The sequence below is a fragment of the Heterodontus francisci genome, chromosome 4 (genome assembly GCF_036365525.1).
Source record: "Heterodontus francisci isolate sHetFra1 chromosome 4, sHetFra1.hap1, whole genome shotgun sequence".
Classification (NCBI taxonomy): domain Eukaryota; kingdom Metazoa; phylum Chordata; class Chondrichthyes; order Heterodontiformes; family Heterodontidae; genus Heterodontus; species Heterodontus francisci.
In genome coordinates this window covers 28,064,436-28,082,449 of record NC_090374.1, presented here as the reverse complement: position 1 = coordinate 28,082,449, position 18,014 = coordinate 28,064,436, and the positions used below count along the sequence as shown (strand labels likewise).

General features: G+C 42.5%; 1 protein-coding gene across 1 annotated transcript in view; it reads left to right on the top strand.

Annotated features, from left to right (window-relative positions):
* Positions 1–18,014, top strand: part of glra3 (glycine receptor, alpha 3) — a 257,751-nt gene that overhangs the window by 72,078 nt on the left and 167,659 nt on the right. The window contains exon 2 of the mRNA XM_068028776.1: positions 10,594–10,721. Coding sequence (XP_067884877.1) covers positions 10,594–10,721 — 128 coding nt within the window. The remainder of the gene's footprint in view (positions 1–10,593; positions 10,722–18,014) is intronic.

The following is an 18,014-nucleotide window of genomic DNA, read 5'->3' as shown; positions in this document are numbered from 1 at the left end:
TCCCCGCTGTCCTGGCTGATATCTACCCCTCGACCAACATCATTTTAAAAAAAAAAAAAAAATTTGGTTATTATCACATTACTGTTTGTGGGATCTTGTCCACAAATTGGCTGCCATGTTTTAATGGAAATTGAAAACAGAAAATGCTTTAAAAAAAAAAATACTCAGCAGGTCAGACAGCATCCCTGGAGAGGCAAACAGACTTAACTTTGAAGATTGGTCGCCTTTCAGCAGAACGGGAAGATAGAGATTTAACAGTTAATCAAGTGCAGAGTCAGGGAAAAAGCTTTGGGGGCTTGGGGTGTCAGCAGGGAAATAACAAAAGGGAAGGCTTTCTGACAGGGTGGAGGACAGGAATAATTAAATGACAAAAGGGTGGTTAGTGTAAGGTAAAGCAGGCAATGCTACAAATCTCGCCCATTACATTGCTCATCAAAGCTGATATAAACTGGTAATAATTCTACTGAGATGGTGAAAAATTTCAATGAATAACTCCAGCAGGTTGCACAAGCTGGACCCGTGCGCTAATGGCAAAGTTACATAAATGTTGATATTTTCTTCTCCTGATGGAAGGAAGCCAGAAAGGAAAGATAACTTGATCATCTTTTGGCAACAATGAACTGAAGAGACTTTCTAGCCAAAATGGATTTTCAAAAAATTTGAAGCACTAACAAGTAACACATTGGCACATGTTTATTGTCTCAGGTATAGTTGTGGCTAGATTAGGGAGGGTAATTTTATGAGTCTGCACTCCTGCTGGGGAGCCTTGGCTAATGGGAGCGTGTCACTGCCTGGGTTTCCAATGTATGCTCCAATCTAGCAAGGCTATTCCTACGGGAATGCAGATCTGTTCTCCTCAGAAAAAGGTGCTACAGTTCCTCAATTCTTTGCTGTTGTGGATGACTTGTATCCTAAAACTCTTGACTATTGCCCTGCTATAAAAATAAGTTAAAATTCCCAAAGTGACGCAAGCCAATACATGGACGTAGTGTCTCCTGGATGAATTGAAAGTTTTGCAATAGGCATTGAGTCATTTAGAACAGAAATATTATCCTCTCCACAGTCGTGTTAATGAACTCTGGGACACAACAGTTAAGTGGCCTTTCAACCTGCTTGAGAAGGGTCACAATCAATCATAGTACAGCTGATCCTCTATTATTTTATGGCCCTGCTAAAACAAAATCACATTCTCATAAAATTCACGTTACAAAACTGCGTGATTCTGCAACTCAGACCCAAGGTATAGCTGAAAAATGAGCAGTCCACTAGTTTTGAAATGGAAGAGGAAAGTATTGCCCAGAGTAGTAAGCCGGGCACCAAAAATCCTGTTTTGGAAAAACAAGTCCAACTTGCCCATTTATATCTGTGTCTTATCATGTGGGACATTTATTATTAAGGTTAAGATTTTGGATCAGTGTGCAGAACTTAAGTTTAAATGATACAAAAGCAAAATACTGTGGATGCTGAAAGTCTGAAATAAAAGGAGAATACTGGAAATACTCAACAGATCTGGCAGCGTCTGTGGAGAGAGAAGAACAGTGTGAACATTTCAGGTGGATGGCCTTTTGTCAGAACTGGAAAAAAGTTAGAGATGCTGGAAATCTGAAGTAAAAACAAGAAATGCTGGAAATACTCAGCAGGTCTGGCAGCATCTGTGGAGAGAGAAGCAGAGTTAACGTTTCAGGTCAGTGACCCTTCATCAGAAAGGTATGGAGGCGGAGAAAGAACAAAAAGGAAGCTCTGATAGAGTGGAACACAGGAAAGGATTAAATGACCAGAAGGGTGACGGTGCAAGGCAGAAGAAGTCACGTGGACAAATTAAGGAAAGTCAACATGGATATGTTCAAGGAAAATAGTGTTTAACTAATTTGCTGGAGTTTTTTGAAGAAGTAACCGAGAGGGCTGATGAGGACAATGCTGTTGATGTGGTGTACATGGACTTCTGTGAGTAGTTGTAAATGAGATGAGCATAATCATCAGCTGCAATCCAAAAACAACAAATAAAATGGAGCCAGAAGTTATTATCTGAAATTGGTGAACTCAGTGTTGAGTCTGGATGGCTGTTAAGTGCCTAATTGAAAGATGAGGTGCTGTTTCTCAAGCTTCCATTGAACGTCATTGGAACAGTGTAGGAGCCTGAGCACAATGAGGTCTGAGTGGGACTGGGGTTGGAGAATTAAGCTTAATGATGCCACCTGACCTACCCCTATTCATTCTCCTATCTGGTTTTAGTCTTGGCAAGAGATGACAACCCAAGTTCAGGCAAGGTGGGAGGCTGGGGTCAAAGGGGGAAATGGGGCATGGACCTTTCTGCATCTCCCAATCCTGTTTACACTGTACCCACTAAAGGAGATGCCCTTGGATGACCTTGTACCCTCAGCTCATTCAAAACTCTGCTACCTTTATCAGAACTCGCACCGTCCCATTCCCCTATCAGCTTTGCGCTCCCAGTATGATAATGCCTCAAATTTAAAATTCTCATCATTGTTTTCAAATTCCTCCATAGCTTGGCACCTCGCTATCTCAGTAACATCCTCCAGCACTGCAATACTTCAAGATCTCTGAGCTCCTTCAATTCTGGCCTCTTGGCATCCTCAATTTTAATCCATTGGCTGCCATGCCTTCAACTGCCTAGGCCCCAAGCTCTGAAACTCCCTCCCTAAGACTATTTGCATCTCCTCCTTTTAAGAAACTCCTTTAAAACCTAGCTCTTTGACCAAGCTTTTTATGTGGCTCAGTGTCAAATTTTGTTTGGTAGCACTCTGCTGAAGTGTCCTTGGACATTTTACTAATGAAAATCATTATGCATGGTTGATGGCTTCCAGTGCTGGCCAGCACTACAACTCCAATAGCTGGCCTTAGACAGAATTGTGAGAGAAACGTATTAAAACTTTGTGATCTCCTTTTAAAGTTCATATTCAAAATAAATGACTGATGCCTCCTCCTCAAATCTTGCTCATTGCATGATTTCTGTCCAAATGTGTTTCATCCATTCAACTGGGGATCATTATATTTATCAGTGTGTGAGTTTATAAAGCGATCAGTCTCAGATTGGGATTGCATTATTAATGTAATTATTATTTATAAGTACAGGTATGTATGAGAGATATTAATGCCGAAACCAAAAAGAAAATATCTTGTGACAAAACTGTTTGTGCACTCAGCTTGTGGTTCACTGCTACAACGTGAAGGCTGTGCGAAAAGGGAAAATTACACAAAGGCTTTAACGCTGTCCATCCCAGAAGGTTCTTGAGCAGCTAGGGCAAGCCTGGTTGTCATGACAGCAATGTTCCCTCTAATTTTTTTACTTTTGTGCGCAACCTGTTTATTGCACAAGATTGCTGAACGGCCATACACCGTGCATCCTAAAGTAAACGAAGCCTCTTTATTTTATTCTATCTAATCACAGCCAGAGTATCATTGCAATGGTTTCTCTTCCTACTGCTGCACCGTTGCCTCCTGGTGTCCCCCAAGGATCTATCCTTGGCCCCCTTTCTATTTCTTATCTACATGTTGCCCCTTGGCTATATTATTCAAAAGCATGGCGTTAGTTTTCACTTGTATGCTGATGATACCCAACTCTACCTCACCACCACCTCTCTCAACTCCTCCACTGTTTGCTAAATTATTGGACTACTTATCTGGCATTCAGTACTGGATGAGCATAAATTTCCTTCAATTAAATGTTGGGAAGACTGAAGCCATTGTTTTCGGTCCCTGCTCCAAACTCTGTTCCCTAGCTACTGACTCCATCCTTCTCCCCGATAACAATCTGAGACTAAACCAATCTGTTCGCAATTTTGGTGTATATTTGATCGCAAGATGAGCGTCTGACCTTGTATTCATGCCATCATTAAGACTGTCTATTTCCACCTCTGTAACACTGCCTGACTTCGCCTCTGTCTCAGCTCATCTGTTGCTGAAACCCTCAGTCATGCCTTTGTAACCTCTAAACTTGACTATTCCAATGTCCTCCCAGCTGATCTCCCATATTCTACCCTCTGTAAACTTGAGCTCATCCAAAACTCATCAAGTCCCGTTCCCCTATCGCCCCTTTGCTCGCTGACTTGCATTGGCTCGCGATCATGCAACATCTTGATAAAATTCTCATCCCTCTTTTCAAATCCTTCAATGGCCTCACCCCTCCCTATCTCTGTAGTTTCCTGCAGCCCCATAACCTTTCCTACAACCCACTGAGATATCTGTGCTCATCCAATTCTGGCCTCCTGAGCATCCACAATTTTTATCGCACTGCCATTGGTGGCTGTGCCTTCCGCTGTCTAGACCCTAAGCTTTGGAATACCCTCCTTACACCTCTCCTCTTCTCTACCAGTGGCACAGTGGTTAGCACTGCAGCTGCATAGCTCCAGCGACCCGGGTTCAATTCTGGGTACTGCCTGTGCGGAGTTTTCAAGTTCTCCCTGTGACCGTGTGGGTTCTCGCCGGGTGCTCCGGTTTCCTCCCACAGCCAAAGACTTGCAGGTTGATAGGTAAATTGGCTATTATAAATTGTCCCTAGTATAGGTAGGTGATAAGGGAATTGAGGGAAGGTGGGGATGTGAGAGGGTAATGGGATTAATGTAGGATTAGTATAAATAAGTGGTTGATGGTCAGCACAGGCTCGGTGGGCCAAAGGGCCTGTTTCAGTGCTGTGTCTCTAAATAAAAATGAAATAAATACCTCACTTTCCTCCTTTTAAGACGCTCCTTTAAAACCTACCTCTTTGAACAAGCTTTTGATCATCTGACCTAATATCTCCTTATGTGACTTGGTGTTATATTTTGTTTAATAATGTTTCTGTGAAGCACCTTGGGGCATTTTATTATGATAAACATGCTGTACAAATATAAGTTGTTGCTGTGCAGTGCATTCCCAATTGTTGCATAACCCCACACCCCACCACAGCTTAGAGGGAACATTGCATGAGATATAGATCTGAGATTTAATGGATGTTGCCAGGTTTAAAGACATACAAAAAAAACCTGCCTTTTTTTTTATTGGAATAAAGTGATTATGGTGCAATATGGTGGAACTGTTTGAAATTATGAAAGGATGGGACAGCCTAAACAGGAGGCGGGCTCTGTGCGGGCAGGAGGCGGGCTCTGTGCGGGCAGGAGGCGGGCTCTGTGCGGGCAGGAGGCGGGCTCTGTGCGGGCTCTTTTCAGTTGAAGAGTTAAGAATGAGGGGCCATGGATAGGAGATTGAAAGGAATTTATGGCGGTTAAATATTTGCATAGAAGCAGCACCAGTCAGAGAGCATGGGATGGAACTGGTCTCCAGCAGCACAATATGGACAATAGTGAATCAGCTGCCATTTTATACTATGCCCCATTTTCTTATGACTTCAATCAAAATGAAAAAAGAAAGACTTGTATTTTATATAGTGTTTTCATGACCACTGGACATCTCAAATGGCTTTGCTGCCAATGGAAGAACTTTTGAAGCATTGTCACTGTTGTAATGTAGGAAATTTGGCAGCCAATTTGTGCGCAGCAGGCTCCCACAAATAGCAATGTGATCTATTTCTGTGAAGTTGATTGAGGGATAAATGTTGGTCAGGACACTGCAGATAACTCCCCTGCTCGTCTTCAAAATCGTGCCATGAAATCTTTTACATCCACCTAAACAAGCAGTTGGGGCCTTAGTTTAACGTCTCATCCAAAGGACAGCATCTCCGATAGTGCAGCGCTCCTATAGTACTGCGCTGGAGTGTTGGCCTTGATTTTTGTCCTCAAGCCCTGGAGTAGGACTTGAACCCATAAACTTGTGACTCCGAGGTAAAGGTGTTACCCACTAAGCCATGGCTGACACGCAATAAAAAATAAAGTAGGGCAGGTTGTGAAATGGATTACTGATTTGCTAACTATCGCCAAAGAACATTACACCCGCTATACCCTAAAGTCTTTTGTAGTTAAAGACATTTATAACAGAGGGGTTGGAGAAACCTCTTTACACAAGAGAATTGTGAGGCTGTAGAACTCACATTCTGGGTTAGTGGTTCCGCCTGAAACTATGGAGATAATTTAACCCGACCCGCCCAGTGTGAAGCTGTTGTGATTGGATTCAGTTGCCTGTCATACACCTCACATGATTTTACTTTGTTGAATCCTGTCAATTTCCCATTGCCTGGCTTAGGTTAAAATTGCCTCCTATGCCGCATTCAAAATTAGATTGGATAGGGTGGGTGAAATTGATTCGAACTATTTGCTCATGTGGTAGATAAACTAGATGGGCTGAATGGCCTGTCTCTGTGTTGTAACTTCTATGTATTTGTAGGAGGGTAGATCTGTACATGATCTTTATTGGGCCATATCCCTAGGATAAGGTAGGATGGCTTCTGGCCAAGTGCCCATTTGCTTCACTCGTGACCGCTCTGATCCTGTTACATTTAGAACTACAATTCTAATATGCACGAATATGCCATCACTCAGTGGATGGATAATACTGTCACACTTTAGAGCTAGTAGGGAATGATGCTCTTGGACGTTACCTCAGACAGGGCCTCAGTTTAACTTCGTATCTGAAAAATGGCACTTCTGACAATGAAGCACTGAAGTGCCAGCCTAGATGAAGTCTAAGGAGCACTAGCAGGTCACCCTTGTGTACATGGTAACACGCTGCCCCCACCAGGATGGGTAATTGGGTTCCGTGAAAATATCAAATTTAGAAGGATTTTTTTTTTTTCATATCAATTTTCTCCTTTTGCTTCTCTCTCAGCTGAAGTTGTTGACTGCTTCCCAAATTCAGAAACCAGTAATTGGCCCTGGCACTATGTCCAAATGGCCATTTTTTTTTTTGCACTGTTATTTGAGAACAAGAAACTTCACAGCCCAGACTGAGACAATCTTTACCCAATGGCCACAGGTTAGCAGGGAAGGTTTAATAGTGATTAGAAGCAGAGTCCAGTGTTAATTTTTCCCCTCCCTGGACGAGGGCTGCTGAGACCAATCTTATCAAACCTACTGCTGCCCTGGCTAACTCTAATACAGAATTACTTGCCCAAGAGGGGGTGCACCAAAGGTTGATTCCTGGGATAAGGAGATTGTCCTATAAAGTGAGGTTGAGTAGACTAGGCCTACATTTCCCTAGAGTTTAGAAGAATCAGAGGTGATCTATTTGAAACATAAAATTGTTAAGGGGCTTGACAGGGTAGATGCTGGGAATCTAGAACAATGGGTCATTGTCTCAGAATAAGGGGCTGACCATTTAGGACTTAGAAGAGGAGGAATTTCTTCACTGAAAAGGTTGTAAAGCCTTTGAAATTCTCTACCCCAGAAAGCTGTGGATGTTCATTCATTAAGCATATTCAAGTCAGAGATTGATAGATTTTTGGATACTAAGGAATATGGGGATCGTGCAAGATGGTGTCGCTGAGGTAGAAGGTGAGCCATGGATCTTGTTGAATGGCAGAGCAGGTTCAAGGGAACTGTCAAGACAGTAAATGACTATACTATAGACTGAGAACATACTAAAGGCTGGGAAATTTGAGCAGGCAAATTTGGCCCATGATAAAAAGGTTGAATCAAAATTAATCAATGGAATGAATCAACCAGATGGACTAACGTTACTTAAAGGATATTAGATTGAATAATGGGCTCCATCAGTAACACTCGCTTCTCCTTCAAACTCTTCAAATAGAAACAATATTAAAATAAATCCTTTAATTGGACTGGAGGATTTCTGTTTGAGTGATGTGTACAGAGCTAGGTCCAGAACCATGGAACTAAGATATTTATTTAAAAATGAAAAGATTCATTAATGTATTACTATTGGAGATAAAGCAATGTATTCAGTCATTCTAATAATATAATCTGAAGCCCTAATCTCCTTGCTAAATTCTATTTCTTGTCTTTCTCAAAAAATGTCATATGCTGGTTTCTGTGATAATGTGGATGTATTTTTTTTTAAGTGTTTACAGAGGTACATATGATATGGTAATGAGAATGTGACCCACACAACTCCATATTATCAGGTGCATGAGATTAACATTGATTTCATACAAGGCTCATCAAGGCACCAAATATTATGGCCTCCCAGATCGACTTAAAATATCTTATGGCACTATTTCAAATAGGAGAAGGGGAGTTCTGGTCAAACATTTATGTTAGATGGGCAATTCCAGGATATTAACTCTGACAATGAAGGAATGATTAGATCTGCCCAAGTTGGGATGGTGTTTCATCAGTATTGCTACGCTTGTGCTTCTTGGTGGCAGAGGCTGGGAAGTCCTAGTGAAGCAAAGTATAGTACATCTTGTGGACCTTACACACTGTTGCCTCAGTGTGTCAGTGGTGGAGGAAGTGGATATTGAATTCAGTGCTTGGGGTGCTAATCAAGGGAATCGCTTTGTGCTAGATGGTGCCAAGCTTTTTGAGTGTTGTCAAGGCTGTACCCATCCAGGAGAGTGCTGAATATATTCCATCACATAGAGCCAGAGAAAAATTACATCACAGAAGGAGGCCATTCAACCTACCGTGTCTGCGCCGGCTGGAAAAACTAGCCACCCAATCTAATCCTACCTTCCAGCACCTGGTTCGTAGCCCTGCAGGTTACAGCACTTTAGGTGCTTTAGGTACCTTTTAAATGAGTTGAGGGTTTCTGCCTCCACCACCGATCCGGGCAGCTGATTCCAGACACCCACCACCCTCTGGGTGAAAAGGTGTTTCCTCATGGTCCCCTCTAATCCTTCTCCCAGTCACCTTAAATCTGTGCCCCCTGGTAATTGACCCCTCTGCTAAGGGAAACTGGCCTTTCCTCTCCATTCTATCTAGGACCCTCATAATTTTGTATACCTCAATTAAGTCACCCTTCAGTCTCCTCTGTTCTAAGGAAAACAACCCTAGTTAATCCAATCTTTCCTCTGCAACTTTCAAGCCCTGGCAACATTCTTCTGTACTCTCTCTCCAGAGCAATTATGTCCTTCCTGTAATGGGGTAACCAGAACTGTGTACACTCAGGCTGTGGCCTAACCTGCATTTTATACAGTTCCAGCATTACATTCCTGCTTTTGTATTCTATACCTCAGCCAATAAAGGAAAGCATCCCATACACTTCTGTAAAGTGTTTTTTAGATGATGGATAGGCATTGAGGGATGATTTGCATCCCACTTTTAATGGCACATAGAATTTACAGCTGAGAAACAGGCCATTCAGGATCTGGTCTATGCTCCCACATTACCTCATCGAACCATTATCCTTCGTCTTTTCCCTCTCATGTGATTAACTAGCTTACCATTAACTGCATTTATGCTAGTCAGCTCAATGACTCCTTGTGGTAGCGAGTTCCATATTCTAACCACTGTCTAGGTAAAGAAATATCTTCCAAATTCCCTTGTTGGATTAATTCATGACTATCTTATGTTAATGAACTTTAGTTTTGGACTCCACACACAAGTGGAAACATCTGCGGCTCCAGCCAATTTCACAAGTCTGGCAAGGCTGATTTAACCCATTTCCTAGGAGAGACTCAGCTCTGATCCGAGCAGCCAACTTTGAAAATAATATTTTAAAAAATTGAATGATTTTTCAAGGTGTTCAGGTCACATTCTAATTTGGACGTGCCACCACTTCTGCTGGTTAGGGGCATGGCCTTGCTAAGTTTATCTTCCCCAGAGCTATTCCAGGCTGCTCTGAGGGCTCAATATGTGGGAACTCCCACCACAGTGAGTCCCCACCTCATCTTGCTCCAATGATCTTGTTTGAGGCAGTTGGAGTCTCCGTCCCTAACAAACCTTCATGGAAGACCTGATATAAGGTCAGAAGCTGGGCTCGGGGCTCTGTCATAATTTCCAGCACTTTTGGTGCACTCCTACTGAAGTTACAGCAGGAGCATGTTGAAAGGGCCACACATTTGGCCTCCAGAATGTCCGCAGTCTATTTAACCTTACAGTATGAGTGTCAGAAAGCTCCTTGACCACTGAGGGCGAGAGAAATTGCAACCAGCTGGCATCCATGCTCACTCTGCTATCTGACAACCTCAGAGTACTATCGTGAATTTAGAAAATGGCCCTGTTTTCCCTTCAATAACTCCAAGGCACTGAGGAAAATTGTACCAACCCTACTGCCGCCTCACTTGGAATTAGCTAAGCTCGGCACAGACAGGAGATCAAATCAGGAACTATCCTGGTCTACATAATTCTGCTTTAACTTGCTGAGCCATCAGCTGAACTCTACTGAATCATTCCCTACGTTACAACAGTGACCAGTGACTATGCTTCAAAATACTTCATTAGTTGTAAAATGCTTTGTGATGTCCCGAAGTCATGAAATGAAAGATCTATCTTTCTTGCAGTACGCTAACGATATAACAGCTCCTCATGTCTGGTACAGTCAGCTGCATCTAGTTGTATAATGATTTGGGATCAGATGCTCATTCATCCGCTCCTGGAAATTCTGTTAATTCAGCAAACCAAGGTTTTGATCTTTGCTACTTGGAATTTTAACCCTACCTGCAAATGTAACTCTGTCCTGTTCAATTAAATTCGCCTGCATTTTCTTTCAAACTCCTATACACTTCAGATAACTTAGTATTTATAATGTTTTCGTACATTACCACTTGTGTCCTTTTCATACTGTATTTGTGTTTGCTTTCAGCTTGGTGACAACTAAAGAAATAGAAGGTTCTAGATCTCGTGCTCCGGCAATGTCTCCATCTGACTTTCTGGACAAATTGATGGGAAGGACGTCTGGATACGACGCGAGAATTAGACCGAACTTTAAAGGTAATTTCACCGCACTAAAAAAAAAATGTGCATTTTGTTTTTGTAAAGTAGATTTGAAAGACTGTGAGCTGCATTTTTGGATTGGGACCACGATGTCAGGAACCCGAAGATGCTGGTGGTAGGACCCTGGAAGTGAACTTGGAGGACGCAGCAAATTAAGTGGGAAGGATTGGCAGCCCAACCGTCAGAGGTGGGTGCTGGGTGCCCACTGAAGAAGCTTCCATTTGTTAGAATAAAAAGTTGCCACGTCTGCCACAGCATCATCGTGGAGGGAGAATCACCTCTACTGGGCGGTCTGTGGCTGTAGCTATGGCTCTATGGTTATCGCGACTGTAGGGGGGGACTTCACAAAATATGGAGCACTGGGCCCCCAGTCTGCCGCCAGGAGGCCACCTCCAGTCCTCAGCTGTGTTTCCGCCTCAGCTGGGGGCCTGCATAAGCCATCAGCCCCCCCAAAGCAGCCTGCTCCAAATTGGCATGGAGGCAGGAACTTGCTGGCAAGACAGCACGCCAGCCGACAGAGGGAAATTGCTGGCCTGGCCACCTTCGGTTCCACCTGTACAGCCGAAAGAAAATTCGACTCCATGTGCAAATGGTGTTAACCCATTGGTGACCACCAGAATGAAGATCTAAAGCAGATAGTGAAAAGGGCAAAAAGATAGATGAAAATGCAAAGTTAGCATGTCAAAACTTGCCTACATGTACGTCAATTTGCTAGCTTTGCTGCAAAAGTTGAATGTGAGTTGAAAGTACCATTCCTCTTTCCTTGTTCACTTTTGGCTAAATTAAGCGAAAGCCCTCGAAACAGCAGTTAAACTTGCATGATTGTTGCACATTGGGATTTCCTGTGTACAATGTAAATGTGTTTATAAAAAAAGATGCTACAGAAGGGGGATCCCCATCCTACCCATCTCATAAAAATACATAGAAGTCACAGGATGGAAACAGGCCCATCCAGTCCATTTTTAATATTTGTTCATGGGATGTGGGCATCACTGGCAAGGCCAGCATGAATTGCACATCCCTACTTGCCCTTGAGAAGGTGCTGATGAGCCGTCTTCTTGAACCACTGCAGTCCATGTGGTGTTGGCACACCCACAGTGCTTTTAGGAAGGGGAAGGGAGTTCCAGGATTTTAACCCAGTGACAGTGATGGAACAGCGATTATAGTTCCAAGTCAGGATGGTGTGACATTTGGAGGGGAACTTGTGGTTGGTTTTCCCAGGCGTTTGTTGCCTTTGTTCTTCTAGGTGGTAGAGGTCACGGTTTGGAAGGTGCCGTGTCGGCATTTACTCTTCATTGCCAGCAATTGACCAAAATGGATGCAGAATTGGACTAGCGCACACTACATGCTCATGTAGCTAATGTTACCATGGAAACCTGGTGTTAGAGAAATATCAGTACCAGTGACTTCCATTGATATTACAAACTAAAGAATAAAGTTTGTGCAGCACATGAAAGGCCTCTGAAACCCAAGTTACAAATGGTTACTTACAATAATCCAACTATGCTTTCATATAAAATATTGTGTTACACCGGGATATTTAAAAAAAAATAATAATAATTTCAGTGGGTTAATGCCTGTATTAAGAGTGCACAAAAAGGAATTTAATAGTATTAAACATTTGCACCAATGTTTGTGTCTAAAATCAGTTATTGTATTGTACAGGCCACAACAGATAGTCACCTTTATTGTTCACTGTGACAAAATGACCTAGTCTAAGATAAATTTGCATTGTGATTGAGATGATGGAAAGCTTGGTTCTATATCTAATGAATGTGGATTTACTGGTCTTGATTAATTCAATAGTAATTGTGGCAGTAGAGTACAAGCATTGTACTTTTAAAGGATTACATTTATGGTTCAGAGCTGCAATCAGGTCAATGTATTGAACTGTCGAGGGTGGATTAGTGGAGCTATCCCAGTTACACAGTGAGCTCTCCGCAGGGCAGCTCTGATTGGAACTGTTGTTTTTACTGTGCAACATATCCACATTTGAAAAAATCATTTATTTCCAATCTTAAAATTCAGTCGAAAGCTATGTACCGGTTCCTTTCTTGTCTAAACTTACGTTTGGTCACAGCCCAGATTAATGTAATGAAAATCTTCTCTCGAATTGTCTCAAAGCTTCTTTGTAAAAAAAAAAATCTACACAATGCTTCATTGTGTTAGTGGACATAACTCTCTCAATTCTGCTTTACAAAGACCACACAAATTTCTAGCGTGGAAAAAGATGACTGTCCTAGCACCCTCCCCTTTGTGTCTTGGGCTCAAACCCACTCGAGGAATTGAGCCAAATATCTAGCGTTACAACCAGGTGAGAAAGGTGTCTAGGGATCTTTTACTGTCTTCACCTGGTCTTATTGTAACAGGGTTTAATGTTAAACGCACTGTGTTTTAAGCTCCCCCTTTGCTGAATCCTTGTTCACCACTTTTCAATTATAAGGCAAAGGAATGAGCACAAACAGGCTTTCTTTGGTTTAAAGAAGAAAAGTGAAATTTATTAAACCTTAAACTCTAATACAGATAATGCCTATGGATATAGGACGTGCCCACGCTGGCATGCACTTGCAATACACACATGCAAATAGGGACAGCAAAGAGCAGAAGAAAAATAAAATGGAGAGGTTTGAAGCAATATCAGATGAGTTTCTTCTTTACTTTGCTTCAAGCTCACTGTAGTCCTTTTGTAAGTAGTCTTGCTTTTCGTTGGGGCCCAGTAAACCTTGTTTACTGTAGGAGATCTTTCTCTCTTGGGGTTCATGTGTCTTCAATGGTTTCTGAAGCTGGTGAGAGCGATTCGAGAACAGATGGGAGAGGAGTGTTTTCAGTCCAGGAGAAAACAGCTTTGAGTTTAAATTTCCTGTTGGAAGTTCAAATTCAAAAATCTCCAACAGTCAGCTAGTCATGTGACCAAACTGGTCTGATCACTTCTTCTGTGTATTGGGGAAACAAAGACTGGGTCCCTTGTTCCAACACTGTCTGTTACTATGCAAATGTCTTTCCAGTCAGGGGATCCAATTATTTTTTAAAGCAAATTCTTCAACAATAGTTTAAAATCAATGCTCATGTAGTGAAATTAATTTTCCTCATACTTGGCAGGTGCGGGGCTTGCCTGACACTAGGCTGACTCTTCAGTGCTCTATTGAGGGAGTGCTGCAGTATCAGAGATGCTGACTTGTAGTTGGGATGTTCAACTGAGGCCCCATTTGCCTACTCATAAGAGATGTCATGGCATTATGTGAGGAAGAGCAGGGGAATTCCCCCCATGTTTGGGTCAACGTTTATCTCATAAGGGTGTATGAACATAAGAAATAGGAGCAGGAGTTGACCATACTGCTCCTCGAGCCTGCTCTGCCATTCAATACGATCATGGCTGATCTTCGATCTCTACTCCAGCTTCCTGCCTGCTCTCATATCCCTTGTTTCCCCGAGAGACCAAAATTCTGTCTATCACAGCCTTGAATATACTCAACAATGGAGCATCCATGAACCTCTGGGGTAGAAAATTCCAAAGATTCACTACCTTTTAGGTGAAGAAGTTTCTCCTCATCTCAGTCCCAAATGATCGACCTCTTATTCTGAGTCTGCGCCCCCCCCCCCCCCGTGTTCCAGATTCCCCAGCCAGGGGAAACAGCCTCTCAGTGTCTACCCTGTCAAACCTCTTCAGAATCTTGTGTGTTTCAATGAGATCACCTCGTATTCTACTAAACTTCTCCATCATGCAACCTGGATCCCCACACCTGCCTGACTCACAGTCTAACATCTCATAAATAACACCACTGCAAACAGATTATCTGGTAACTGCTCTTGTTGGTTGGGAGATTAGGTGTTAGCCAGTTAGCATTCTTGCCTCTGAGTTATAAAGTTCTGGGTTCAAGTCGCACTCCACGGCTTCTGCACAAAAATCGAGGCTGACAGTCCAGTGCTGCACTGTTGGATGAGCCATTAAACTGAGGCCCCATTTATCGACTTGAATAGATGTAAAAGGTACCGTGATGCTATTTCGAAGAAGAGCAAGGGAGTTATCCCTGTTGTCCTGGCCAATATTTAGCTCACAATTAATATCTCAAAAACAGATTATCAGGTCCATATCACAATGCTGTTTCTGGGTGTTTGCTGTATGCAAATTGGCTGCTGTGTTTCTTACAATACAACAGTGACTACACTTCAAAATTCTTCATTGGCTGTAAAGTACTTTGAGACTTCCAGTGGTTGTGAACAGTACTATATAAATAGCTCATCTTTCTCTTTATCGTGCTGTATGTTCACTGGCTGCTGTGTTTGCCTTAATAAGAATGGTGACAACACTTTAAAACATAATTCTTTGGTTGAAAAACACTCTGGTATGCCCTCAAAATACAGAAGGTATGCTTTAGTTGGGTAATGCTGGGGTTATGCAGCTATGTGCAGCTTCCACACCTCTATATCTGTAATGAAAATTTCCCTATCTTTGATTAAAACAAATATCAGGGTGACACAGCACATAAAAACAAAAGCATACAGTGCTGCAGAGTGGACTGTCGCCCACAATCTCCCATTCAAAGAATTCCTGATCCCAGCAATCATAGAGTTTATACAACACAGTGGAGGCCATTCAACCCATCATGCCCGTGCTGGCTTTTTGATTGAGCTATCCAGTTAATTTCACTCCCCTTCTCTTTTCCAGGAGTTCTGTAAATGTTTTTGTTCCCCTTTTAAGTATTTAACCAGTTCCCTGTTGTTAGTGATTATTCAAGCTGCTTCCACCATCCTTTCAGGCAGTACATTCCAGATCAGAACAATCTGCTGTGTAAAACATTTTTTCCTTTTGTCACCTCTGGTTCTTTTGACAATCACTTTAAATCTGAGTCCTCTGGTTATTGACCCTTCTGCCACTGGAGGCAGTTTTACCCTTTCAAAACCCTTCATGATTTCGAACTACTATCAAATTCCCTCTGAATCTTCTCTGCTCTGAGGAGAACAACCGCAGCTTCTCCAGTCTCTCCATGTAACTGAAGTTCCTCATCCTTGGTTTCATTCTAGTAAATCTCCTCCACACCCTCTCCAAAGCCTTGACATCCCTCCTAAAATGTGGTGCCCAGAATTAGACACACTGCTCCAGCTGAGGCCTAACCAGTGTTTTCTAAAGGTTTAGCATAACGTCCTTGTTTTTATACTCTGCACCTCTATCTATGAAGGCAAGGATCCCATATGCTTTATGTGGCCATACCCCTCAACATCAGAGCCAAATGGCCAATATCTGAGACATTTTACTTTTCCATACACAACACAATGAATATTTGAATTAACTAATATTTTCAGTTTTGATCTGTTATTTCAAATGAGCTCAATGCATTATGAGCTCCAATTAATAATTGAGAGTTCCAGTATAGAATGAGTTTAACTTTGTTTCGTTCACACTTCACACATCAAGATCGGCGCAGGCTTGGAGGGCCGAATGGCCTGTTCCTGTGCTGTACTGTTCTTTGTTCTCGATTAGAGGGATTAACATATGTGCCACTGAAGCAGGAATCTTTAACTGAGGAGTGGGACAGCCCTTATACAGCATTACCTGCAACTCCTGTGATTGCAAAAGGAAGCATTAAGTCACAACAAGATTGAAATTTGCCACAAAATTTGAATGTCCTAATTAAATCAGGCGAGGTGAGAGGTATGCATGCTGCTAAATGGAAAGAAGAGAGAAGAAAAGACTGGCATTTGTACATCATCTTGTACAACTTCAGAAAATTCCAACTATCTCACAGCCGATGCAGTGTTTTATTATCACTGTTGTAATGGAGGGAAATCTGGCAATCAAATTGTGCACAACAAGTTCCCACAAACGGCAATAAAATAATCTCTTTCAGTGATGTTAGTTGAGGGTTACTCGTGTTCAAGACGGGAGGGGATCTTCCCTGTTGCGTGAATAGAGAAGATGGGCCATGGTTTAATCTCTTCTCCAAAAGATGGCACCTCTGAGCATGTAGCGCACCCTCAATTCAGCATTGGCTTATGTGTTCAAGACTCGAGAGGGAGAGTTGAACCCACAACCTTTTGTATTGGAGGTAAGTGTGTGACCACTAGGACAAAGACTCTGTATTTCCCCACAAAGTGGAAGGGAAATCTGTACTGGAAAGTCAGCCTTGGTTGCCCTTACACACTTCATCAGCAACATTAGCCTAAAATTGAGAGTGGACCCATCTTGTATTTCAGTGTGATATGATAAATTGAGTAATAAAAAATATTTATTTTTTTATTATTCATTCTTTCAAAGGAAGTTGGCATTGCTGGCAAGGCCAGCATTTATTCCCCATCTCTAATTGGGCTTGAGAAGGTGGTGGTGAGTCACTGTCCTGAACTACAGCAATCCATGTGTTTTGAATGCACTCACAGTGCTGTTAGGAAGGGAGTTCTAGGATTTTGACCCAGCAATAATGAAGAAATGGCAATATAGTTCCAAGTCAGGACTTGGAGGGAAACTTGCAGGTGATGGTGTTCTCATGTGCCAGCTGCCCTTGTCCTTCTAGGTGGTAGACATCGTGCGTTTGGGAGGAGGTGTCAAAGAAGACTTGGTGAGGTGCTACAGTGCATCTTGTAGATGGTGCACACTGCAGCCACAGTGCGCCAATGATGGAGGGAGTAAAAGTTTAAGGTGGTGGATAGCATGACATCAAGCAGGTAACTTTGTCCAGGATTGAGCTTCTTAAGTATTTGTAGAGTTGCACTCATCCAGGCAAGTCGACAGTATTGTTACGGTCAAATGAGGAGGGGTCAAAAGGCTTCCCTCTTGTCCCTCTCCTTGTTTGACCGCATCAGGTCCAATTCTTTCTTAAAGTGGATGTACCGGCCAATTCAGTAGTTGTTGGATTGGTTCTTGTTATGGTCAGAACAAGAACCAATCGGACAGGTTTTCTTGAGTTTAACAAAGAAAGTGGTAACTTTATTGTGCTTAAACCAAACTAATGAAAGTAATAAACTATGTGCCAACTTTCACACACGCGCACTCTCTCGCACACGTGCACACACCCTCTCACCCTCACTCCCTCACCCTTTCTCTCTCTCTCTCTCTTTCTTTCTTTCTTTCTTTCTTTCTCTCCCGCTTTCTCTCTTTCTCTCCCGCTTTCTCTTTCTCTCCTTCTCTCCTCTCTCTTTCTCACCTCTCTTTCTCTCTCTCTCCTCTCTTTCTCTCTCTCTCCTACTCTCTCTCTCTCTCTCTTCTCTCTCTCTCTCTCTCTCTCTCTTTCTCTCTCTCTCTCCCTTTCTTTCTCTCTCTCCCTTTCTCTCCTCCCTTTCTCTCCTCCCTTTCTCTCA